We start from the raw sequence: 26,703 nt of genomic DNA on the forward strand, positions 1-26,703 counted from the left end.
GACGGGGCGTGAGGAACGGAAAGGAACCGTGAAGCAAAGGAAGGGAAATTTTAGGAGTAGAGAAGAGCCAGCAGGAGATAATATATGAAAAAAAATTGCCCCACGTTTCTGACAGTTGCCGTGGTGATTTGTTGTGATTACCATTGTTATTGATACTTGCATCAATAGCTCTTGTTCTTAGCGGGAAAAACGATTCAAACGAATGACACAATGATTTAGATCTTTTCGGCGCAAGCAGACCTGAGGCAGCTGGTTAGTAGTGCTGCAGAAGACTGTACAGAGAATTTTGAACAGATCACTTATTCTAAAGATAGCATAGTTTACTACTATAGCATATATACGATAGTTGATGGAACTAAAAGTCGATACGAACTGATACAAGGACTCCCCGTTGGTGAAAGTGTGTTTTAAACACTGAGTGCAAATGAGGTAAATTTTATTGCTAATTATAAACAATTTTATTATGAGCTGTAAACTTTAAAGTACACGGTTTCTGGCGTAACTCAAGGACGACTCACGACGTAAAATACAACGTTACGCTTCCTCAGCGACAACAAGAAGCCGAGCATTTCATTCAAACGCTTTTCGTAAAATTAGACCAAGTGGCCAATATAAGTTTTAAGCATAAGAGGAAACAAATCTCCCAATATTGTTGCGACGTGTACTGTTGGATTTGTGTATACCCATAAGTTCTACAGAAGTTGGCAGTAGTCAATATTCCTGGCTGATCAATGAGTTTCGCTATAGGCTGGCTACTGTAAATAGGAGCCCAATGGTTTAGTATTCCTTTAAAGCTGAGGTAAGCGGCGTTTTATTTATAAGCTGGTTAAGTATCGGAGCGTCTTTCTTTTTCTCAAGTTCAATCCATATAGTTTATTTCGAACGGGTTCTATACCAGCTCATTCCTACGTAAGCTTATTACAATTATGAAATGATTGGAGATAGACAAATGTCGGTGAACTTTTACTAAAATATATCGTTTTTGTAACCACGCTGCTAATGGCTCCCTGCATAAGAAAACAAAGAAATACACTAAGTAGCTACTCAATATTTCCAGTACTACTGTGTCTGCCTGTCTTTAAATACCCACATTTGTAAATGCTCTATAAATCGCCGTATGCATGTACCGAAATAAATATTTTTCCTCTAGTTCACTTTAGCAGTAGGTTTTCACTAAACGATGCGCTGCGGAAATCAAACTTCGCTCTCTGACCCTGTAAAAACAACAACTTCAGCATCGAAGCCGTCACGCCAATAGTTCCTTACCTAATCTGACACCTTCCGATTACGTGGTCAGGATTCATTAGCAAGATGTTTTTGTGGTATTGACACGTTTTACTACGAAATGCATGATGGAAATGTAGTCATGTAGGATCGTTATTACCGCTGCTGTACCACTCGAAGGCTCGAATTCGAAGAATCGTCTTCCTCGCTCACCTATACCCCATACCATCTCTGTGTCTGTACACTTTTAGCCAGTAAAGGATCTCAGGTCGAGCTGAGCTTCAGGTTTCAACAGCTAGTACCCTTTCCCGCATTCGTTCGAAATAGGAGTCGTTGTTATCTTTTGTAGGCTTACGGCAGGACGGCACGACGTAGCATGTTAGTCAAAGAACCGACATCGTCAACAACACGAAGAAAGCAAGTGTACCCTCCTATGCGTATTTTCTTACCTATTGAACAAGTTCGCTGTGAGCCTGAGGGCAGGTCCCAGCCGTGGTAGGCTTACTCAGATCCAGCACGAGCGGCAGTGATCCGAAGACAAATGTCAGCCGTGTCTAAGCGGTTTCACAGCCGTAGACAGTGGCACGCAGCGCCACCTAGTACGTAAACTATAAACTAAATCGTAGAAAGCCAACAAATAGGAGCTGGAGCAATAAGAGGCGGTAGAATAGAAAAAAAAAGCGTGCGAATGAAAAACGAAATAGATATAGCTGGACATTGCATAGCTTAGCGTACAAAGACGCACGGGATTTTCTTGGGAGCTCCTTGCAGAATGCTGGGGCAATGAGACTCGATAGGGATCCTCTATGCCCAACACTTCTTGTTGCTAGCCTGTCTTCTGGTATAGTTATACAGAGGTATGTAAGCAGGCACGAAGGTTAGTAGGTCCGGATCTCGCCGCAATACCCCTTCTGTGGCTGATGTAAGCTGTGTTCTGCGTAAATATTTAGCAATAGGCCATTGAAAAGTCTCTTCTATTTGACCGGATACCTACGAATCCTGCTTGCTCGGGAGCACACGCTAGTATATACGGTGAACAACGTATATACTCGTCTGCGTGTGTGACCTTTCATCTGAGTACATTCTCGTGCTCGACCTTGCTATAAATGTTTGGCAATTTTGCTTTAATTTCAAGAGTTTCTACGAACTGTTATTAGGCTACTGCCGTAGTTATCGTAATAGATTTGGCGTTTCCATCGATTGGGTCAAATAGCATTGGGACCCGGAAAGTATTACGTCTGATAAATATTACGGAAGGTAGTACGAGTCTGATTCATGGAAGACCGATAGAAGACACTGCTAATTCCTGTTTTTGACTGCGAACGGTGGCAATTTTTTTCGTGTAGATTCGATTTCAGTTAAGCAAAACTTTAACTTAGAAATTGAGCAGCAAAGCTACATGAGAAGAAATTAAACATGGCAGGGAACATTAATATTGCTTGGTGATATTCTAATATAATATATTTCCGCTTAGTGAGTGGACAAAAAATGGCTACTCCATAATTTGCAAAATGTTTCAAATTTAACGATAAAATTCATTGTTACCGAGTAGTGTGAGCACGTGCGCAAGCTTATTATGGAGGCGGAACAGCGGAACATTATAAACAAACACAGTCTAGGAAAGGTACATACATAGGTTGTGAATGCTTGCTTCTACTCAAACAAGGCTTAATTCAGAAAAATCCGAATAATTCGCTTTCCTCTTATATATAATTTTCGTTTATAACTCTCCTCTTCGTTTGGCATACGTTCGGTGGCTTTCATTTCGTTTTCGCGAGCTGAGAAATACAAAAAGGCTTCTAAATTTTCCTACAAGAAAGTCTGCCTATCACCCACAAGGCTTCGTTGTCTCGTATAGTAATACTGTGACCTCTCGCTGCAAGGTCATGCAGTCTAACTTTGGCAACTTTAGGAAGCCTCAACGGATTCATTAATGCTTGCCTGATGCCTAGAGACTGACACTGTTCCCACAAACAAACTAACCCACTGGCGAGATTGTGCAAAAAGCAGCGAAGTGACTCAGAAGAGACATCGCCCTCATATAGCTTAAAATATGATCACTGCTAGCAAGAAACAATACTCTCTATAATTAGCCGTCGGTGAGGTATAACCGGGATCTATCACCACTATTTGGGACTGCTTCGTCATCGGCGGCACCTCAGATGCAGAGAGGCTCCGATGGGTATAGCAGGGAAGCGGGAACCTCACAATGCAATGGTGGAAGGTGCCAAAGAAGGCCAGGAAGGCAACCATGTTTCGACAACGTCCGGGATCTGCTGGGTTTGGTGTTCGGACCGTTATGTCCGGAGTAGGCCCTGCGGAACATAAGACAAAGGAATGCATCGATTAACCTAAAAGATGACAGCTGTCCGTCTCTGATTTTCCTCTAATGAATCAGGCTAACAGCAGCTGGTTGCACGGCCATAGGTCATCTTGGCCGAAACTCGCCGAAAACGAACAGCGAACACCCTGTTCTGCTAGCCAGCCAGAAGCAAAATTTGTACAAGACACCGATCAATGAAAAATGGTTATCCAAGCAAGATATATAAATAAACCTTGCTGGCATAAAGCACCACACAGACTAATACTAAATCGTAGCGGAAGACCTAAGCTAACGTATCAGTGTGCATAATGTACTCTGCCAAGAGCGAAGAGCCAAAAATTAAGTCAGGTTTTGTAATGACACAAACTTTGTGAATTCGGTTCTTTTTATCGTATCATTATAACAAGGCTTCGTGGACTAAATTGATCTAGTTAAAAGAGACTATAACCTAAATGAGACTGGCAGAAACTAAAGTGCTTTGGTGCTTTCTCAGAAGGCAAGCAGTTCTCCCCGAAGTTTCAATATAACATAAAGCACCCTCGAACTATTTCACGCTAACTATTACTATAACGGACCTTTGCAATTTCATTGTTGCAATAGTCTACGAGGTGCAAAAAACACCATAGTCACTTTAGCCAACAAGCATGAACCCTTGATGATAGCATAGTGCATACATATGGGCGAATTACTAACAGTTAAGTCCAGTACGTTTAAATTTTATCTTCCAGAATATACATTCAGTATATCTTCTACAAGCAGAATCGGACGTTTAACATAGTCGTACTTGAAAAAATCAGCCCGGAATAAACTTTAAGTTAAGTTTATCTTTCCGTACGTATGGATAGCCAAATAGAGTCGAATTGTTTCAATATTACGATTCGTAACTTATACGAAAATATCATTATAAACTCAGATGACTGTTGATACCGTTAGGTATCATTTTATACAATATATATATATATATATTATAGGAGATGGACTTAGGTTTTCTGAAAACAGACAGATTATTATTAGAAATAAAGGTTCAACAATGAATCTGTGAACAGTCAACAACAATCGTGAACCAAATTCTGTCTGGCCTCTTCTAGTGGGCGTAATTGTAGACTTCCCCAGACCGCGCCTTCATGTTCCAATCTAATTAGCATTTCTTTTCCCGCCTCTTCTTACAGCAGTTTTAACATTGCTACTTTGAATTAGTCACTTGAAGGGCTGCCTTTTTTTATTATAAGTGTGTCCTCATAAAGATATTCGGTTTTATGTGGCGATGATTTTTGTTCTTTCAAGCAGTCGATTTCCTGCCGAAAACATGATTTCTACCATCTACAGACAGTTTCTGACGGTTCCTACGTTTGTAATGTAATGAATTGGCAATTCACAATACGCCGGCTTCACAAGCATTTTAGCGTTGAATTGAAGTTTTCCGCGAAAGGGATTTATTTGTCGCGTATTCCATGTGCTGTTAGTTCGCCCCTCCCCAACTGTAAACAGTATACACTCCTGCCATTTCCTCCACGAAGATTAATTATAAAGTGGTGTTTTCAGAGTGTTGCTTGTGACGTTGGCGTCGTTGAAAGCAGGGTACAAACGGAAAAACATGCCGTAGACTGCGCCGACTTCGTTGTACATGTGTATGTACACGCATGATTGATACTAATGCATTTTAGTTATGCAACTAATTTGGCCTTTATTTTTTTGGTCATACGTTAATAAGCCGTATGTCTAAGGCTTCGTTGAACGCACGCATTTGGTTAAGGAACGCATACCCAGCTGCACACGTTAGCCTACAACGACTTCATTGTTTGCTGAAGGGTTGGGCTGGACAAAAAATTTCGTTAATTTTTATTTGGACCGACCCTTGCCCAAAACCCCTCAGGCAATTTCGTTGTGGACTCGCAAACTTTACTGACCTGAATGTCTGCCACCGCCAGTCCCAGGGACCATCAGTGCTATCCAAACGACGTTAACACGCCATCAAGGGACGGCGCCGTTGTGCATACGTATGACTAGCTTGAATCGGCCTGAATTTACAGACCGTGTATTACCTGTGTACCATCTAAGTTAACCGATCAACTCTCCTCGGATTATTATTTTGATAAGGATCCCTTGTTTTCAAATCCTATTAACCTTAGTACATTTCAGGCCTTCAAGTAGGTTTTGTGACCACAATCGAATCTTACCAAAACTTATCGCCGCTTCAAAGGCTGCTGTCGTGAAGTTACCTTATACGGCCATAATACACGTAACGCTGCAGTGCTTTCATAAGCATTGACAGGTTATCCATGTATTAGAGCCAAAAAAAATTCAGGACTTAATAATAATATTAATACAGCAACAAAGGGCGATTATGTAGGCCTATTAATAGACGTTACTGGGGCTGCAACGATATAAGATATACACAAATCTATATATATTATATAGATAGTCCAACACTGAAATTTGTTTAGTCGTCAAAGCACCGATACGCCCCCAATAACCATTCAGCCATTGGCAGTTGCATCGTTGACGAAGTATTTTTAGGCTCACAACGAGCGACATTTTCTATTGCAGCTTTAATTGTCACGTAATTGTGTGCGGGTCTATGTCAATTACGAGATAGCACAAGATTAAATGTAACTTACATGTCCAGATGTTTAACTATAGCTGGTTTAAAATTTACTGGGCCTATTATTTCAGGACAGCGTTATTACAGAATTTCGGTTTATCTCGTGGTATGGATTTGGGAACGTCTTACAGACATTCACTGGAAACTAGTTCACAAACATTCATTAAGCTCGTATTGATTTTGCCAGTGCCACAGGCAGTACTTATACGTTTCTACGAAAGCGGACGGGGACGACATCTTTCAATACGGTGTACTTCTTGTTGTGCTAGTTAATCTCCGTATATATAATCAGTTTAGGCACGAATTTCGCGAAAGAGCCAATTTTAAAATAACATGGTTGCTACGATACGTGCACACGGCTTAGTTCGAAACGGTCAATGTTAGACATCCCGACAATGCGTTTGAGATACACCATTTGAGATACAGTAGAATACAGAAACCAAACATTCAATGAAAAAAGCCCTCTTAAGCAGATTAGACACTTTTTTATTTATCGGTTAAGTACTAGCCTTTAGCAGAAGGGAAGTGATATGCCAAAACAATTACTCAGTTGAGTTTCCGCGAAGGCCTTTTAGCGTGTCTCTATGGCAGCAAACATTATTATGCCATGCTGCTAAACGGGCAGTTAAACACGCATGCGAACACATTTGTTCAATGATATAGGATTTTGTTGAAAATCAGTTCCTTTATAAGATTATGGAGAAATTTTTAGCCCGTTAACATCCAAATGTTTTTTGCCGGAGCTTGGATATCTGGGGCCCGCCGCATTTCGTGCGTTTGTCCTTCTCCTTGATACGCTCTTTTGGCCAGCGACTGAGTTCCTCTGCTAAAACAAGGCAGGCGCTGACGCACCCTGTCGAAGGAGGTATGGGCATACATGTTTAATTTTAGCAGCGCACCATTGAGAATTCAACCAACTGAAGCGACTCGGATTCAGCCTTGTGCCCTCGATGACTTTCTTCTTGGGATTCGTTAGATCATCGGTCAAGTAGCGTGTACATACGGTCTTGGATGCCACTCACACTCACGCGGATGGTGTCCACGCTTATTCACGCCGTCCTTCTCTAGTGGGACAGTTTTCCCATTACCTTTAGCTCATCCAGCCCATCTATACCAGTTGACGCCTAGTAGTCGTTACTGACAGCCGGCCTTTTTGTGACATACATCATGACGGTCTGTTTGGTTCAAAGACTCGTTATAACCGGTTGTGAACTTAGCTTAATGAGAGTAAAGTCGAGCTAAAATCAGTTTGGTGAACGCCAGATGGTGCAAGAAATGCGCTTTACCAGAAAATATCTCATTAGAGGCATTTATTAAGCTAAGCCGGGTAAACGTTCGTGCCGAGCGTTAGTATCCATATGTTACAGCAGTCTATCTCCCAAAATACCAACGGATTAGACCTTGCTACCATTCTAACAACTGACAGGAGATCAAGCAGTAAAAACGCTTTAAACAGATCACCGAGCTATGTCAGCCACTAACGTTTGCTGCTAGTGACGGCAAAAAGATATGAATGCAAGTGTACACAAATGTGCGTGCGCGGATCAACTTTTGCAGGAGAAAAGATGTATGTGAGCTTCCCAGGAGTTCTAACAGAAAAAAACCATCTAAGCAGCCAGATGAACGCTACTATTAAAGCGATTGTACTAGGAGCCTTGACCGTTACTAGCGATAAGATGACATATGATAATTTTGGTATAAACCTATGAAGGGTTATTTCGAAAAGACGAACAGTGGCGTGCATATTTTTCTACAAGAGGACGGATACGAAGGCGATGAGGGCCTGAGCTCGTATTGGCGTTTCTAGCATTCAATAAGCTATTGTGTGTGCGGATTAAAAAGTAGGCGAACGTCATTACTGCTCGGCCCTTTTCGGAGAGCTGTTACAAGGCCAAACTATTCGTTCACTTATTTCTCACAACATAGCTTTTTTCACACATTTTTGTCCATGAGTCAGCTGGTGATCTCGAAGTTACGTTATCGCTCGATGAAGTCGTGTTATTATCCAACTTGTTGGCGTCACAGTTCCGGAGCAGCGATCATATAGACACAGAAGTAACTATCCAAACTATCTACTGTACTATGTATAAATACTGCTTATCGCTATCAAGCTGGCATTAGATGGGCGCAGGAGATAACAAAAAAAAACTTGCGATTAATATATATGTGAGAGAACGTGCTAATAACAACTATCTTTTGGATATGAAGAGAGTATCCTTTGCCATTTTGATTACATATGCTTTAGACATAATGAGAACTTCATCAACAAATGTGACGCCATAAGACAACGGGTAAATGTTAAAAATCTCTAGTAAATTTGGAGGCGGCCGCACGATATATTTATTATAACATACATACAAGCCTCTCATTTGAATGTTATTAATTTGCAATGACTAAGGGTACCACAGATGTCTTGCACAAAAAAAAATTGGGAAATCCTACTCTTTGTAGACTTTCATCTAATTCAGCTGAGTCAATAAAATCGAGAGCTGCCACGGTGTAAACACATATGTTAGCTTCACACGCCTGTGATGAACCAAAAAAATAATCAAACTTCAGTCTCATACTCAAACAATTATCTACCTATTATTTTACAGTATTATTACTTAATTATATTATAATTATATATCATATATATATAGTGGTTACCTAACAATTAAAATGTAACGACAATAGGCTTTAATATTCAAGCGTCACCTCAATTAATATAAAAGCAAGTAATAAAACGCTAGAATAAAAGTAGAGGAAGGTTCTTCCCATGCAGAGAATGATCTCGCACAGACCGAGGGCCCCTTGAAAAAGCAGGGCCAATAAACCGCTAAACAGCCTTCATAATAGTCGCGTTCCGAATGCTATTAGAACTTTCGGAGCATCAACCCCTTAATTTACTGGATCGACGTAGCGTATATCATAAAACGAACTTTGCGTCGTAAGCTGACGTGCGACAGCTTGAGTTCTGCAACACAGCAGCGTCCAATATAAATATAACTACCAACGAAACGTCAGGAAGGCCACGTAAGCAAGTTTTCGTTTGTAGCCCTCGCGCTATGAAATCAAGAGCTGGTCGGATGAAATAGATCAGTCTCGGAATTTGCTATAGGCTTTCAAACCCATGGTTACAATAAGTGGCGTTAAGAAAGCATTAAAAGGGTTTCAGACAAATCCCTTTTAAATCTGCCTTCAATGGGTTATCTAGAGTTAAAATTCACTAATGAGTGAATACATTGTTTTTTTCCTTGATTTTATGTAGGAATGCAAAACGGTTGCTAAATCCATCTGCTTTCATCCTTAGCTCTGATCCAAAGAGACGCCTGTTGTACTAAATTCGAAAATCGTACATTGGCAGATCACTGATCGACGCAAAACGCTCTGATTTCGAAATTATACAAAAGTGTCTGTTGTCGTGATTCATTTCATGCAAAACTACTATTCATTCATTTATAAGTTCGAATAACATACAGTCACCCCCTAGTGAACGTACAATAAGCAGGTACATCATAGTCATTCTTAAAGACCAACAAATAGAGCATCATACCATAATGCAAGTGTTTCATAGCCTGTTAACATTTGACGTTTAAAATCTTGTAAAAGACACTAGCAAAAAAGCGGACAACTCTATTTATTACTTGGCGAAGGTGAGTTCGTTCTCAGTGGTTACCTCGTTCACTTTTGATCAAGTGAAGCCAAAAAAAAGTCGAACGTAATACCACCGTAACTGTAGAATTGTTGAAACCGTCGAGGCTGAGCCATTTTGATCCGAAGAAAAACTTCAGTGTGACTGAACGAACTGTGTATAACGGTTCAAGTCTCACCTGAAACCGCAGTCTCGACATATGAAAAATGGGTTTTTCGACATGGGTCTAGTAATGGTGTTTTGAGAGTTCAAGCTAAAGTAGGGCTGAATGAATATGCCAAAAAATTAGAAAAAAAAAACGGATTACGTCAGGTAATAATTCCATGGATTGAAAATTTTCGGCTGTTTTTTTAGCCAATTGTTAATGGTAGCCCAGGAAACTTGGGTCGAAAACTTTCAAACGATTGCCTCTTTTGTTCTTGAAATGTGGTTGTCAGCAGCGGATGTTAGATTTTCAAAATAACATCATTGCTGTCAAGTATTTTTTCAACATTATCTCCATGACTTTTAAGTTGTTCGCAAACTATGTGTATTACGTGCCACTAGCTTAGATATGATTCACACTCTATATGCACATTAGTAGTATTCTCGCCAGCATTATTTAACGTTTAGAAAAATGTAGTTTTCTGTCCCCCCTCATTATTCCCCTATGTAACCCTCACGTATCTCGTTTCTACTGTTTTTGTTGAACGTAGTTGAAATACAACTGGTAACAATTAGCAATACACTCTATCTGTCAGCTATTTGCACACACCGAAATTGACGGCATCTATCGCTCTGAAATGTACCGGTCGACCATTTGCTAGTGTAAGGAATATGGCGTGTGCGGGTGTGTTACCTTTGGACCTGTGCAGTAACTTTGCTATTTTATTCATTTCATGGGTAAGCTTGTTCACGACCACAATATTAAACGCATTTTAGAACGGGTACCGCAGCTTCTGTAGCAGACGCCCCAGCGACACACGATAAAAGCGAGCTTATGCTGTCTAAGTTGCCGGACACGGCAAACTCGCCCTCCAGCATTAGTCTCCAGTCTTTTTTTCCGCCGATCAACCATCCAGTTACTCGCCTGTAAAACAGTATGATATAAGACGAATAAAGCTGAGCAGCTTGCAGGACACCGGATAAGACAGGAGGCAAGAAAAAGTTCAGAAGGGGGAATAGCAGTGGCACCATTTCTGGGAACTGGATAGAGTTGAGAATGGGTGGTGATGGACAGAGGGATAGACGGAAACCATAGCAGCCAAAGCTTTCGTTACTGCTGCGGGTGGTCGAGCGGTTAGGAGAAAAGTGCATTTCTGTCCTTCCCTCCTTTCTTTCTTACGATGCTTCTTCCTCTTCCACTTTTTTCTCTCTTTGGGCCTAATTTCTTACCAACGTATCTTTTTGACGCACCTCCCTTTCCACCTCCGGCGCACCGCCATTCCACCATCAGTGCCAACAACGTCGTCTTCGGTGGCGTAACCATCGTTTCTCTATTACTTGCCCTTTTCTTTGTCGTCTCTTTCGTCTCCGTTCAATCTCCGGGCTGGCCGGGCGAACCAGACGCAGACCTATTTGACAGCTTTAGCACACCTCCAATACCCGTAAACACGGAGACACACAGGCGCGCTCTTATCTGCTGCCCCATCGTTCTTCTTTCTCCACTCAGTCTCCACTTTCTTACTTGTTCCCAGCGTTCCCGTCGCCTTGCAGTAACGCTGAACAGCGAATTGGTGACCGGCAAAAACGCTTACTGAAAGACAGAAACTTCAAAAAGTGGGAAGTAAGAAGGGGTGTAGCGCGCGAAATGAAAGGCCGCAGGCCGTTGAACACAGAGGGACGAGTGGGCAGGGAAAAATGCGGGAGCCCCAAGAGTACCCTAAAGCATCTCTGAAAGGCTAGGCGTCGGACGGAAAGGACTATGGCAGGAAAAAACGTCTTAGAGAAGTGTTTTGGAGTGTCCCATCGCCGCTATCATTGTTGCCGGTTTGCTTAGAAGAGTTGGACGCGGCGGGTCTGTTTTCTTCGTCGCTTACTCGTTAGCATTTTTGTTGGCGGAAGAGATGAAGTAAAAACAAGATGAAGGACTTCGTTTGTCCTGCAACTACGGCGGCACGAACGGCAGAAACAACAACAACAACAATAAGGGGGACGCAAAATAAGCGCAAATAACGAGGCGATGAAATGAAAAGAAAGGATTGTTGTCCTTTGAATAGAAAAAAATCCCGAAGAGCGGAAAAGTCAAAACGAAAATAAAGAGCAAGTTCAAGAGGACGGGTAAAGCTCTCACGCTTCGTATAACTCAGACTTCACTGCTGACTGAACGGGATCGGATGACGAGGTTGAATTTGCTGATAAGACCACACCACTGGGCAACTCCCGAAAGCAAATTTTGTTCTGAAGTTTAGGTTAACTCGTGACTAATGGCAGGTCAGACCTAAAATGATATGAAAGTACTCCTTACATATAAACTGACGGGGTTTCCATTTTTATAGTGATGGTAGTATAGTTACGAGAAGAATCTTAGTAAGTCGTGTGCGTAGTATTCTAGCTAACTAGTATTCGTATTTAAACGAATGTGAGGACAACTCAAGGCGTTCTGCCTGGATAGCACTATTTAAAAAGCTAGCAATAAATGCATTTATAAAGGTACGTGTTATATCGTACGGCCGCAATTTACTTCGGAACTAGTAACAACGGTGATACTTCACAGACGATTAGTCAGTCCAGAATAGTTACTTTTAACTCTGTTGCAAAAGAACCCGAGACGACCATTACGTAATTTGAAAAGGCATATATGCGAACTAGAAGATGCGATAGGAGCCAGATTACGCATATTGTACTCTTGATTGCCGCGTTTCAATTTAACTAAAGTCTCTGCTTAACGCTTAATGTTTTTTTTTGTTCACAGCTGTTGAGATGGGCCAATCGGGTTATCATGCACTCATAATGGAGAATACCCGATCTGTGACCGTGATGCCTCCACTGTCTGTAAGCTCGGGACAGGCATGTTCGTTTGAACTGGGTTGGGAACGATCCTCGGGTCGGGAGGATGACCCACCTTTTGCCGTCGACGATAAGGAACCTCAAGAGCCAAAAATTGTTCCCACTAGAGAGCCAAATTGCGAGTTGCAACGGTAAGCACATGTCAAGCTAAATCAAATTCATGTAGAGGTTATCAGTCCACTGCTTTACCTCTTCGCATATATAACTTAGTTAAAAGGTCATAATGAGTTAAATTGTGGTTAATCTCGAGATGTTACTGGGGTCAAAATACATCCAAATGCAGTTCTCTTTGCATATGAGAAATATCAGCACAACTTTTCGTTTTGTCAAAACTTTTCGTTTGGAGGAGACAATTAAGAAGATCTTTTTTCTTGCTGAGTTGTCGAGTACCCAGAAGTTTCACTGTCTCAATTTTTTAAAAGCAGAGAGTTGAGACCTCCCAAGTGATGGCGCCTTTGCAGCTCCTGCGCTTTACAGGTGATTTCCGCCACCCATTTAGTCGCTCACTCACCATAGTGACTGGTTGCCTAGAACGTAATCGGCATTCTGTCTGCGGCAAACCCACAGTAAGAAGTGCGCAGAATATATTACGATAGGCAAAACCGCGGAATCGAGAGAAAGAAACCAGGCGGTTTTCGTCTGCTAGAGTAGAACTGTGCAAGTAAACTAATTGCATTATCAGTTTGAAGGAGTAAGGATGTATTTTGAAATAAAGACAAAATAGATATACAACCATTAGTATATAGTAGGATACTAACGTAACGAGAAACCGCCGGTGTCCTCAAGACCTCACTGATACCGTTTGGCTGCTTTATAGAATTTAACTTTCACGTGCTGTTTGCTTGTAAATAAAAGAACGCGAACGCAGTGAAAAGAGAATGCCCTATATCGAACAGTATCAGACTTTTATTGACCTAGTTGGTTATAGAAAGTTTCATTTCATATTAAAGGCCATAAGCCAAAGCTCGGTTAGAATTTGAGCTAACTGTGAGTTTGAATCTGCGGCTTTCGACCTCAAAATCAGATACGTTATTTACGAAAGCAATCAGGACACAGCAAATGAATAGGTCACACCTAGGGGGCTTACCTCACAGTAGCAGATGCTACTGATGCAGATGTTATCCAGCCTTATCCAGTAAAGCTAGTTAATTATCTAGTAATCGGTTACTGACCGAAGCTAATTGAGATTGAATTATACCTGATACAGTGCACATAATCACCTGGAATGGTTTACTTCAGGTATTATCGGCTGCAACTTCTCGCTTACGATTGTGAACCCAGCAAACCCGTTGGAAAGTAAGTTTTCTTTGTGATTTTCTTTATGCATTATCTTCCCATATTTGTATTAAGATCTATGAAGGAGAGAGAAAGAGGGAGAGTCGACAATTCCTAATTTGAAAATACTTGATTGTGTCAGCTTAGGTAGAAGTGAAGCTTTGAAGCCACATTCCCGTTTCGTCCCGTCATATCGCGAAGCCCGTTTCAACGGTGTAAAAGTAAAATCGGTCATTTAAAAATAGCTAGAGAAAAATGTGTGAGAAAATCATTTTTATTTATCGAAAAGATCATTTCGTGCAGGTTACGGACTGCTAAGTGCATACAGTGTGCAATTCGAACAAACAATAGAAGTTAACCAATACTCGTACGAAAACGTCGTGCAAGCATGCATTGGACAAATGCAGACGACAGCTATAACGTCCAAAACACCCAATGTGTTAGTGTTTTCGGGCTGTTTATGTTAGCCAAATTGTTAACGACATGTTCTGATGTCTCTAGTGCCACGGTACACATCACAGTCGAAGACGAAAACGAATTCGAGCCTGAGTTCACTGAAGGCGCTTATCAGGCAACGGCTCGCGAAAATCACATGCACACATCGCCACCAATCCTGCAGGTAGGTGCCCGTACTAACAAGGCCTTCGTAGCTTTCGATTTGCAGGCGCGAGCTAGCGAACTGATGGACAACAAGCTCCGACTTTATACCCGCACTAAAATTCGAGTAATAGACACTATCAAATTTTTATCTAGTTATAAAGAAAATATTACATTTACCATTAATACACGAACAATATATAGCGCCGATATTCATTTATGAGCGTTTGTGCGTACTACACATGTGTCCTTCGCATTCGGGGCTGCCATCAAACATTGATTTTGACGACTGATGCCCAACACAAATCGAGGTGCTTTATGGCAACTTTTGTAATTAGGTTAGATTTTGTCCTTACTAGAAAAACGACGTAACACTACAACATTACAGGCCGTGAGTGTCTGCACACTAGCCGGTATACGATATTGCTACTTCTGAGACAAATAAGTAGGTGCCTTGCTGTAACAATCTAGGTAAACTATCTTTTGTCCAGATATCTAGATATTTTAGTATATTCACAGGTCACGGCGCACGACAAGGATTGTACGCCGAAAAAATCGGACATTTGTAAGTATGAGATTGTCACATCGGACGTTGGTTCTGGAAACGACCGCGACGGACCGGAGGGTGAAAAACCAGCTGAGTTGCCCTTTCAGATTGACCCCGAAGGAAATATCCGCAACACTCGGCCACTTTCGTACGAGGAAAGCCATAATTACATCTTTGAGGTGCGTGTCATTGCTATTTACAACAGCATTTTCTTTGCAGCCATGACATTAGTCGGTGATGGTTAGTCTCACAATTACTACATTAGATATAGTAAAATTGATCGAAACAACGTTGACTTAATTGTATTCATTTAATCAATCAATTAAAGGCATATTTTGTCACGTTATGTCTTTAATTAATTAAGTATTCAATTAATATACGGTGTGTTAGAGATAATACTACTCATTAACTGCGAGATGGATTACGCGATTTGCTCATAAGCAAAACAAATGTAACTCAGAAACAATGACTGTCGCTAATATTCTTCTGCTATTTAGGTGGTCGCGTATGATTGCTCGATGAAGCCATCAAAGCCTGTGTCGGTGTCAATCTCCGTCCAGAAAGAATGCCACATGCAATGGACCTCCATCGCTCAACAGGTATGTTTCTGTCTAGCGTCTGAGAAGTTTTTTTTGCCACTCATTAATAGGTGCGCAGCTGCTCAGATTCTCTAGCGTCCTCGTTCGGTTTCCGAAACAATGAAGAACAAACTAGAACGAACCTGAAAGGGGGAAATTGCTAACGGGAAGCTGTACACAAAACCGTAGTATTATAATTGATGCCCCGTTACCAGTGGTAGAAGAGAGAAGGAACCCATTTATAGGAAATTTCTCCTCGCTGCTCGGAGATGATGGTAAAACGTGCCGTCAATGTAGCCGGACCCCTATGCGTTATGTTCAATATATATATACATACACATATGTATATTCCATTCATTACCGAACTAAGCCACTCTACGCCAGTGATGGTGGGATGACTCAGCGTTATGGGACATGTGCAGTAGGAAAATGACAGAAATCATTGCCTTATATCTCAGTTATAATAAAAGTTTGGTAAACTGTTGCGTTAAATCAAAGCCAAAAGGATACTGGATGTTAAAATCCGTCGTGCCATTATGGCCAGTGCAGGCGAACGCGTAAAGTGCTATACGTGCTTCCAAGGGAGTGCTTACTGAGTATCAAAGAACATTGTACTATTATCATAGATGTTATGTTCTGCTATTTTTGTTTACTGTAGAAAAATAGCAGAACTAATAAATAAACTAAAAAATAGAAAAATGGCGGCTGTGTGTGGCGGTTTTTCATACAATACTATTTCCAGATGTATCATACTTAATAATTGGATATTTTAGTTACAGGATGAGACGAAAATCTATTGACAATTTAAAAAAGACCTCACTGTACGTCTTTTATCTCATTGTAAATACATTGTGCTCTTTTGCTACTTAAACAGATGCGAGATAAGAACTTTTCAGACTGTCAAGAAACGTTCGTATCCACCCTATACATATATATCCCTTTGCGACAGCGAGTTGCAGGAGCGTCGTGACCGCAAGAAGAGAAACAGCGCTATACGATAATACCAGCTGCCGCATACAATACAAACGAAGCAGCCAACGAACGAGGATAAACCTACCTTTTGCCAGTGTGCTGTATGGGCCGCTACTTTTTCTATTTTCTAATGTAGATGTAAAAACGACCGCATCGAAAAGTTGAGAAGAGTCCCTTTGCGATGGTGCAGAGGCAGCCGCGGGGTAAAGGCCCAAGGCAATGGAGGTCCGAGAGGCTGATGGCAGTCGAGGCATCGAGTGACAGCATTGGCTACGCTCCCGTTATATCTCTCATTCAGTCTATTCGTACAATCTTTTCTCGGACTGAGCATAACGTTGTGTGCCGTAGTATTAAACCACGTCGCACTGAACGCAGCGAGTCAACGTGAGCCATTATCAACTTATCGGTGCCCGTTTCGTAGCTGTTTGATCGTTAGTAGTTGGCCGCTGTTCGATCGGCCAGCAAAGCAGCGGTAAACCGACAAAGCGGCAAACTGGCGGGCTGAAGAATGCAGCTGGAATTTCGAACATCGGCAAAGCGTACAAGAAAACCACAGGCCTCCCGACGAACGCCACCAAGCACTCAGCTGCCCGTTGCATCATGCAGAACAAGCTCTTATCACGATGCATGGCCCCGTTCTGTTCTCGTCCGCCAAATATTCATCGTTCCTCCTCCTTTGATACTTTGCGAGTCAGCTTAGCAAACAGCAATATAGCATGGAAAAACGACAGCGTTCCCCTCAATCTCCCACACAGACACGCTTGGATCTGATACGGGTCTTGCTCCACTATATATAATAGTGTTCTAAATGTATGCCCCTTGCAATAACCGACCACCTATGTTCGTGTTTTGCTACACGAGTCTTCACAAGAGAGCACAGCTCACGAGGGCTACAAAAATCACATATTTTCATAGATTTTCGCCATTTTTGCAACAGACCTGTTGACAGGGATTTTAGTATGTGCGAATTCTAAGGGGCAGATTTTGCTCAAAGTTTGATTTGGACCGACAGACGCGGTCGATTTACCAAAATAATGGCCCATTAGTACATATTGATCCTTACCATTAAGCTAATGCTAATCGCACTGAAGTACTTTTATTTTAACAAATGTTCATTCACTTTTTTATGCTGAGCCCAATACATTCGTTTTTGCTTTATATGGCGTTTAATTCGATTTCATCTTCAGCTTGGACGCCATGGTCTATGTCCTTCATTCGCAGGACATTTTAGCGTTTATACTGTAGACGTTAATGATTTACTGTAGCGCTTATCTATTATATATATATATGATATCGTCTGATTGGAGCTACTACACTGTCGATGCTCTTTTTTTGTTGTGAACCTTTCGCATTATGCACTACGATACACAAGGAAAGAAGCTGATCTACATAGGCATCGCGTAGTTACTATCCATCCGCCAGATTCAATCGTAAGGCTGGTCGAGAAAAACATCTTTTATCCTTAACGACCTTGTCTCCCGTTTGGCTAAAAGAGGTGACAGTCACACTGCGACAATGAATCGCCCTGATGAAGACTAGTGGTGCGGACGACGAGGATAGCGGCAAGACCAGCAGCATGACCGTCCCGTTAACCGGTTGGGACAAAAAAAACGTTTCGATAGAGCACTTTTCTCCATATCACAATAAGATTATCTGTTTAGGAGATTTTGTTACGCTATCATACTAATAAATCAACCTGCAGGATGTATCGACCCATATTGACTGGATATCAGTTGCCCGCTGATATTTGACAGGGCTTGCTTGGTTTTGTTTAGATTGTACCTCTTTTTCATTTTGGTCTACAGATTTATCGAGTACTGAACTATTTTCGAAAATCAATAGCACACGTACACGAATAGATAAAAAACTTCATCCATAATTCGACATGTATACATCAGTCAGTCGGTAGTTACAGTAAATAAATCATATTTAATTATTTGACGCGAGTCATCGATGTACTGCAATATAATCAAAGCGACAGCTTAGATCATGTGGATGAAGTACATAAGACCGAGGTGTGATGTTCGCCCATAAATTTAAATGCTTTTTATCCCTTCAATATTTTCACTGTCCGTTTTTTTTTTTTATATCCAATTTAAAAAATAAATCAACTGTTCTAATAAATCAACTATCTCGAGGTTAAATTTGTGGGCATTTTATTCCGAATTTTTCGCTAGCCACAAATGCAGCCTAGACAATACTTTTGTGCCGTGTATAACAAGAATCCCATACGGAGAGGATAATGGTTTGTCATGTCACTAAGAAATTATGCCTTGGACATGGAAGACGCTTAATCGTAGTCTATGACAACTTCGAATGACAAAGAACTCACTAATTGGCCGACAAGACGGGCTGATTATTGTCAACCATTTCGGACATATGAGCATCTGTCAAAAATTAGCGTTCAGAAACTGGTCAAAGGGCATAAGAAGACACCGATTTTCATTTTCTCGGTCACAATGATAGATTCTACATGAATTCGCTGTAAATGACGAGAGGTGCTGTTTCTACACCCAATCGAAGCAGACAGAAGATGGCTAGCTGCGGAAGAGATGTTTACACCCACAGTTAACTCAGATCTTCGTCCGCTTAAAGCGCATGGTTTACTTGCAGGTGTGTCTTGTATATCGGGAAAGGCTTGAAAAAATAGGGTCCACTTGCATCAAGTAAATGAGGCAATGCAGCAGAAAATACTTGATGAACAGGACAAGTTTACCGTTTGTAACACCAACGCCAAGTTACAGATGGGAAAGGTTTTCCAGGCTACCTTGTGGGAGTCTAAGTAAAAAGCTGTTTTGCACCCATCGTATTCTCCAGACTCTTTGTTACCATGAGAAGCAACCTCCTATGCTTGGCAAGTGAAATTCGTAACTGTATATTTTACGATGTAGAAGAAGGTCTTCAAAACTGCCTGAACGAATTATTTAACATCAGACCGGATCGTTTAAGACTAAAGAGGGAGGCAGGCAGCCAACATTGATAGCAAATACACGATGCATCCATTAATTTGTTGCCTAATTTCAAGTAAAACACCGCATAGTTGTAAACACAGATATTTTTCTTGGAACAACCTTATAATAATAATAATAAATAGCCGTCTTATCGGAATATTGATCCAGGAAAATTCCCATTTCGCACACTTATGTACACACCTTTAGCCCGCACGAAAACAAGCCCAGATGTTGTCTAATCGCGCAGTTATTACAAATAAAAACGGCAATACACCAGCGTACATGAAAATGATGTACCGCTAGAAATACGTTCGTATATTGCGATGGTGTACATTGGCAGCAAACAAGTTCAAGTGTGCCCTTTTGCTTGACAGCAAATAGCAGAAAGCATGAACCTCGCATTGATAACCAGGCAAAGCTAAGAGAAGGTAACCAATTGCAATGTACGAGAGACGGAAACGGGAAATGCATTAACTATTGCTGGGAAAAGATAGCGATGTCGCCACCAGCGCAGTTGCTACGGCAGCTGTTTGCGCTAGCTGTGGACGATATCCTAGGGTTTTTGGCCCGAAGCCTGATTTCCGACGTCGTGTGACGTTGCCTACAGAACCAGCAATAATTACGGCCGGACGACAACAGGCTGAGACAGGAGCAAGCAGGTAGAGAGCATCGTCACGTAAATGGTGAAAACGAACAGCAAAACAGGACTGGAGTTGAACAGGGAAAAATAAAGGGCGTCAAGCACTGTAAACTACGATCTGTTGAAGTGATCATCGCCCGTATACAATAACAACAGTTATCTTGTTGTCAAGTTGTTACCAACCTTTTAGCACGTGCCGGGAGCTTATAGTTCATTGGGTCCCTCTGGTTATTGACCTGGTTGTCGGTCTTCAATAACAGCACAATGCTATTGAATACTGTCCTAAAAGCGTACGTTCATGCGGCCAGAACTGTTATTTTATTTTCTAGTTTATTGCGAGGGCTACCGTATAAGTTTTACTATTTTTGCTGTACATTGTAGATGGGCTCGCATAATAGGCTTCGTCATATTTGATCTTAGGATATGTTTAATTTTGTAGGAATTGTAGGATTCTCTTTGTATTGTGTCTCAGTTAGATACAGTACTTTAATTTATATTTTCAGTGCTTATGCTCCGTCTACATTGCAGAACAATCATCCCCTTAGCAGGAATTGAGTCGAACGTATTCCCAGTCGCGACACGCAGTCACACACTTGACAATCACGCATGGGTAAAGCCGTAATATAACACGCTAGAACGAATTTGATATGCCTGACTTCATTTTCAAGAGATCTCGTTCTCCCGCGTCTCCTACTGCGTCCCCGTTTCCCCGTTGATTGTGGACTCATGATACAATAGATGACGGAAGCACATTCTCAACACCGCCAGATTCCACCCGATGTTTTATTATTATTGCACCCATTGCTATGCCGCCGCGTCCGTCACACACGTTACTACTTAAGCGACTGGCGCGTAAGCATACGCGGATGAATTATGACAACAGCAGAAGTAGAACGTATATATATATATATATAACAATACCCCAGTTTGCATACTTCCAACTGTAGGCAGCGAGACTTCTATTTAGCCGTTATGCAGCCCCTTGTGATTTCGCCACATTCATGTGCCTCTTAACTATATATATATATATATATATATATATATATATATATATATATATATATATACTGACTCTATGTCTATCTGTCAACCTTCCTAACAGCAACTGGCAAATCTGGTTTTGAGCGAACATAGCCCGTCCTCTTCTAATCGGTATGATTGTTGCGCCTTACGTTTTACCCAGACGAGTGCGTGAACGAATAAGGAACCCTTACCTACCGCCGTGACCAGCCATAGCACCCCAACGTCGCAGTATCCCTACGACCCCTTGCCCAACGTTGCGATTCCACATTACAATATCGCTACAAAGCTATGTAGAGACACTGAAAGAGACATTCAGACATCCGCAGTCACACATTCACCCTCAACTATGGACACTACAGGTGACGGAAGCATGGAACCCAACTGTGCAACGCACTTCTTATGCTGTCTACCGACTATTCTTTGCTGGCCCCGATTTTTTTGTGCTTCACACCCCATCCGCATATTATCAGCCTCACCAGAGCAACTAGCAGATAGCGGCCGAGCCGGCTGTGAATGCCTAGAACGAGAACAGCGAATTATCAGCGGTGACCTTCAGTTGAAGTCTTGCGGCAGTTTCGACAAACCAGCACTCACTTCCTGGTCCGTTGGCTCATTCGCCGCTGGCGCTTACCCACTGACCTGCTGCTTCTTCGTTCTTCTTCTTCTTCTTCTTCTTCCAATATTTCTGCGCGACTATCGTTTCTTCTGTATATCTAGAAGTAACGGGATAAACGTCAAGGCGAAAGGTGGTCGAGCAAACGGTAATACGCTTTCGTTCCGCTCTTTGGTTAGGTTTTACCGATACAATGAGTGCTTACCTCGTTGGTTTGGATGCCTAGCTGGGTGGGTGGGTGACCGGCAGTTGCTTCCGTAATCACAACAGCTGGGACGCAATCACTGAACTCAGTCGAACGGAAGTTCTACGCAGGAGCTTGCTAATTTTAGAAAGGGCGTTAGATGAGCAAATGAGTACTGGGCGGCCGCCACGGAAACGATGGGGCTATAATGCATGCTTGTCTCCCCGTCTTCGCCTATTGCCACTATTATAGATTTTGGATGAATAGAAAATACATTCGTTCCGGCATGAATGGGAGAGAAGTTAGTAAGACGAGTTCGTAGCGGCACTGACGGGTGGGAGCTTAATTACGAGCAGTGAACAAACGAACGAGCGAACGAGAGTAAGGTTGAAAATAAAACAGAGAGAACCGGACAGATTTATAGAAAAAGGGCAGAGTAAGAATATACACTGGATCTCGAGCTTCTGTCGGTGAGCAGCTAGGACTAGGGTCGAATAGACGCAAAAAAATAAGGGAAAAATTAAAAAAAGGCGCGAATGGGAAAAACAAAGACAACTGCGACTATGTCGTAGCGTTTTTCGAACTAATGCAGACGTTCAATCTCATAAGAAGTGGCTCCAAACGTTGATTTTGTTCTCCATCTAGCCTTTTGACGGTGCAGCAGGTCAATGGCTGTGGTGAATTATTTAGTCGGCTTAGGCTGGAACGAAAACGATCTTGAGGATGGAAATGTAATAAATTCATACTGATGTGCATGTGCGCAACATAAACAAGTTGACGATGAACATATTCCCTAGGGTGCACATAAAACTGTGTATCATCTGAGAACCTGAACTTGAGCCAGTGGTGAGTGACATGATGCATTCTCAAAATCTAAAAAGCATTAGCATTACGGAATCCGTTACACATGCACGAGCTGTTTGTTGCGGCTCGGTTCCATTGGCGTTATAATGGATCAACTGCAGGAAATGTTCTAAAAATATGGGGCTTAGAATAATACCTTAATGATAAAATACATCAGTGGCTTTTTTACACCAAACAGGCTGTCCCTTTTATGTTTCGGTTATATTACACTGATGAAAGCATCGTAAGACTACAAGGGAGAAATTTTACATTACCTTGGATTCGCGTACGATCATCACGTTGACATTAACTGTTGCTTTCCTACCCAACACTTGCCTTGATGGCAAGTGCATCTTGATGGATGCATCTGAGGAGTAATTTCTGTCCCAATGAATCTTGCTAGGACGACCGGCAAAACGACCGGTCAGGATTCGGTTTAGAGCGACGCTGAAAAATGCGTCTCGTCGACCAACTAGGGACCAGGCGTTCACCAAACGTGTGTTTATGGATTAATAGGTCAATTAGAGATTCGAGTACTATATTTTTTCCATGCCCTTCGATACACTATTATTTTCTAATTATCTTGGCATATGATGAGTTTCCCTAATTTTACGCGGATCCCCACTTTACGCGAAAAAAGACTTATAAATGAAAAAGCTATTTAGAGATTTTGAAAAGCGGATTCAACTAGATATATTACAACAAGGTTTAGTCCAGAATGTTAGTGAAATGTTACGACCATGGAAAAAAATTGATGTTTATGAAGCCAGGTAATCTTCTTTTAATGATAAAAGTTTTCTAAAATTCTTCCTCTATTTAGATGCATTTAGACCGGCGGAGCTATGCTAATCGATCAATCCTTAGGTTAAAGCGGATACTTCGCCTCTGGTGATAGTAGCAGCTATCTATACTGGGCTAGCAGCTATATATATATATATATATATAGCTATATATATATATATATATAGCAACTAAAAACTACTGTCTTAAACGGAAGATCCAACTTTCGTTCCCTGGGTTGAAGTGAATTTGTACAAATCTTTACGAAGCACAATTTCAGAAAAATGTCTACCATCAAACAATGAGAACGATTAATCAACGTTTAACAAGATGATCGGTACTGTTCTTCAACCGTTACCTAGCTGACTTAAGATCTACATTTTTCTAGATGGGATTTATACGATGCATTTCTAAAGTGGACCACAATCACCCTTTGCGTAGTACGAAAGCAGTTGTTCTTTACAAACGTCTACTAGTTTCTGTCTTCGTTATGGTAGTCATAAAGCGCAGGGAGAAATTTCCGCAAGCATTACGCATACCTATACGTTGATAAATTCAAGGGACGTACATTGTCTTTTTGGATTATCGCAGATCGACTACTCGGCTGGCGGCGGTTCAGTGTCACTCTACGGAAATGCTCAGCTTGATACTTGCCCGTCGGATTGTGAGGTGAGCTTGAACAGTGAGAAAACCAAATAGGCCAACTTTTGCTTTACGTAGACGAACTTGCTAATTGCAAATAGCAAACAATACACCACAGACGCTCTTGATTTTATTAGAGCTGAAATGTTTCAGTAGCAATGTTGCCGAAAGAGACTATACACGCTGCATGCGACGCGGCAGCCCAACCAGTTACAAGATAATAATAGTTATTTAATAAAATATTAGCACAATGCCACATCCATACGAAACTTCAAGGTGCTCACCACAAAACCTAGAAGGATTACGTTGAAAATCCGAAATCCTTTAACTTTTCACATGAAGATTCTGCACATCAGCCCATAATCTCCATTTTGAGCCAGTTATATTTGATAGTAGATGGGATTACTTACATGTGTATTATCGTTTGCACATTTTCCTCATAGGTTGACGAGATCTACGCCAAGATTCAGCTCGACACGAAGCACATTGGCAAAGGATGCGATCGCGATACGTATTCGGTTCGAAGTCAAAGGAAGCTCTGCAACGCTGGAAGTAACGCCATTAACAATGGTAAAACTATGATCTATCGCGTAGACGGACGATGAGCAAAACCTGGCCAGAGCTCACAGTCTGTTGTAAGACGTTCCTTCTCATTCTGTAAGACCTAAATGTAAATGTCATTCATGCCGCCTATTTGTTCAGAAACACCTATACACAAGCATTGCGAAGCAGAATAAGCAGGCTATCAGCCTATTAAACTTCCTGACCTAATTATACGTTCCGAGTGTTAAATTCGGTATTCCATTTAAACGTTGACTGCAGACAGCGTGTTCGAGTCGAAATGAAGTCGGTCTATGCCAGGTTTAAGCTTCTCAACTAGTATATATATATATATAGTACTCGACCAAACCTGAAACATGACAAGCGAAAATGGAAGTAGATAATGCTGAAGAAAAAAAAAAAAGTACAGTTCTCGTTTTCTACGAATTCATGGCAGTTCGCTTACTCTCAAGTTCAAAAGCCGTATCTTCCTTTTCTTTCTTATTTGCGACTCTTACAGAAGGTACCCTAACTACACTGTTGGGTGTTGACCAGGCGTCGCCGTCCAGCTCGAAGTCGGGCGCGTCGCGGGCTCCGACTCAAGATCGCGGCAATGAGAACTCGGCTATCTACTTCTTCGATGGAAAAACTAACGCCTTGCTGTTACCAAGAGACACCTTCCATCAGACCGACACAATGGCCGTTCAGTTCTGGATGAAACACGAACAGGTACGTTCAATAAACGTATTGCGTGCTTCCCTAGTTTATTCTAAACTAGCATGGCCTATAGTAGACTTCTGTTGTGCAAATAACTAACTCAATATACTGTTTTAATACATACAGCTTTAACATGTATATTGCTTTCTCGGTCTCGAAATCGGTCTTTTCAACTTGCTTGCAATTACCATCCACTTACATTTTGGTCCCATTTCAGAATCTGGACAAAAAAGCGAAGGAACATGTAGTATGCACTTCCGATTCTCATAAGATGAATCGTCACCACTTCTCGGTGTTCCTCCATAACTGCCATCTCGTCTTGCTCGTTCGCAAGCACAACTCTAATTATCACAAACTTTTTCCGGCCGAGTTCAGGTAAAAGCACACCGTCCTTGTTTTTTGTTCATGCGAATACTCACAGAAAGGAGGAAATGATCTTTTTATAGTTTGAAAAATACAAATTTCCAATAGCCCTCCGAAAATAAACTTTGAAATACATTCGTTTTCGACATTTGTCACACATTCTTGCTCGTCGATGGACAGATGGCGCGTGTCGGAAGTATGCGACTTTGAGTGGCATCACTACACGATCAATCTTGCGGCCAATGGAGGCGACCATCAGGCAACTCTTTTCATTGATGGACGTCCTGCTGAACAGGTGAATGCGGTAGCCTACTCTTGACAGCTGTTAACTATATTCTGATTAGTTTTATAGTTTGAGTCGGCCGCCTCCAAAACTAACTGAATGATTGAGGCTGGGGGATAAGCAATTGCTAGCTCGCATATTTCTTTTGCCCTCTATAGGCCGCCGACATTGTCGATGACTGGCCGATTCACCGCAACATTCACGTAGGAAATGAGACTACGACGGTGGTAGGGGCTTGCTGGCAAGCAAAGCAATCTCATATGGCCATGCACTTTAAAGGGTATGTGCTCACACAGTTATTAACACATACATAACATAAATATTCAAAGTGCTTTATCATCTTATATATATTGTACGACTGTGAAAAAAAGGTGCCCACATCTC

At 41.6% G+C, this 26,703-nt stretch overlaps 1 protein-coding gene and 1 long non-coding RNA gene across 8 annotated transcripts in view; one reads left to right on the plus strand and one right to left on the minus strand.

Moving 5' to 3' along the window:
* The window catches only part of Cals (calsyntenin 1), a 53,440-nt gene that overhangs the window by 18,668 nt on the left and 8,069 nt on the right, over positions 1–26,703 (plus strand). For all 3 annotated transcript variants that reach the window (XM_022796037.2, XM_086982277.1, XM_086982278.1), the window contains 11 exons: positions 12,677–12,902; positions 14,011–14,067; positions 14,548–14,665; positions 15,163–15,369; positions 15,688–15,789; positions 24,366–24,443; positions 24,860–24,986; positions 25,477–25,685; positions 25,891–26,048; positions 26,217–26,331; positions 26,478–26,599. In XM_022796037.2, the coding sequence (XP_022651772.1) occupies positions 12,677–12,902; positions 14,011–14,067; positions 14,548–14,665; positions 15,163–15,369; positions 15,688–15,789; positions 24,366–24,443; positions 24,860–24,986; positions 25,477–25,685; positions 25,891–26,048; positions 26,217–26,331; positions 26,478–26,599 (1,519 nt within the window). The remainder of the gene's footprint in view (positions 1–12,676; positions 12,903–14,010; positions 14,068–14,547; positions 14,666–15,162; positions 15,370–15,687; positions 15,790–24,365; positions 24,444–24,859; positions 24,987–25,476; positions 25,686–25,890; positions 26,049–26,216; positions 26,332–26,477; positions 26,600–26,703) is intronic.
* Positions 266–22,757, minus strand: LOC147756798 (uncharacterized). Of its 5 annotated transcripts, none has more exons than XR_015322763.1 (3): positions 22,173–22,757; positions 10,622–10,852; positions 266–3,539 (listed from the first exon to the last, which is right to left on the minus strand). It is a non-coding gene; the product is annotated as an uncharacterized LOC147756798 (long non-coding RNA). The 5 variants fall into 5 exon arrangements; XR_015322761.1 differs by lacking the exon at positions 266–3,539 and adding an exon at positions 9,432–9,961; XR_015322760.1 differs by lacking the exons at positions 266–3,539; positions 22,173–22,757 and adding exons at positions 9,432–9,961; positions 16,826–17,266.

The sequence above is a fragment of the Varroa destructor genome, unplaced genomic scaffold, assembly GCF_002443255.2.
Source record: "Varroa destructor unplaced genomic scaffold, Vdes_3.0 BEIS01000003.1, whole genome shotgun sequence".
Taxonomy (NCBI): Eukaryota; Metazoa; Arthropoda; class Arachnida; order Mesostigmata; family Varroidae; genus Varroa; species Varroa destructor.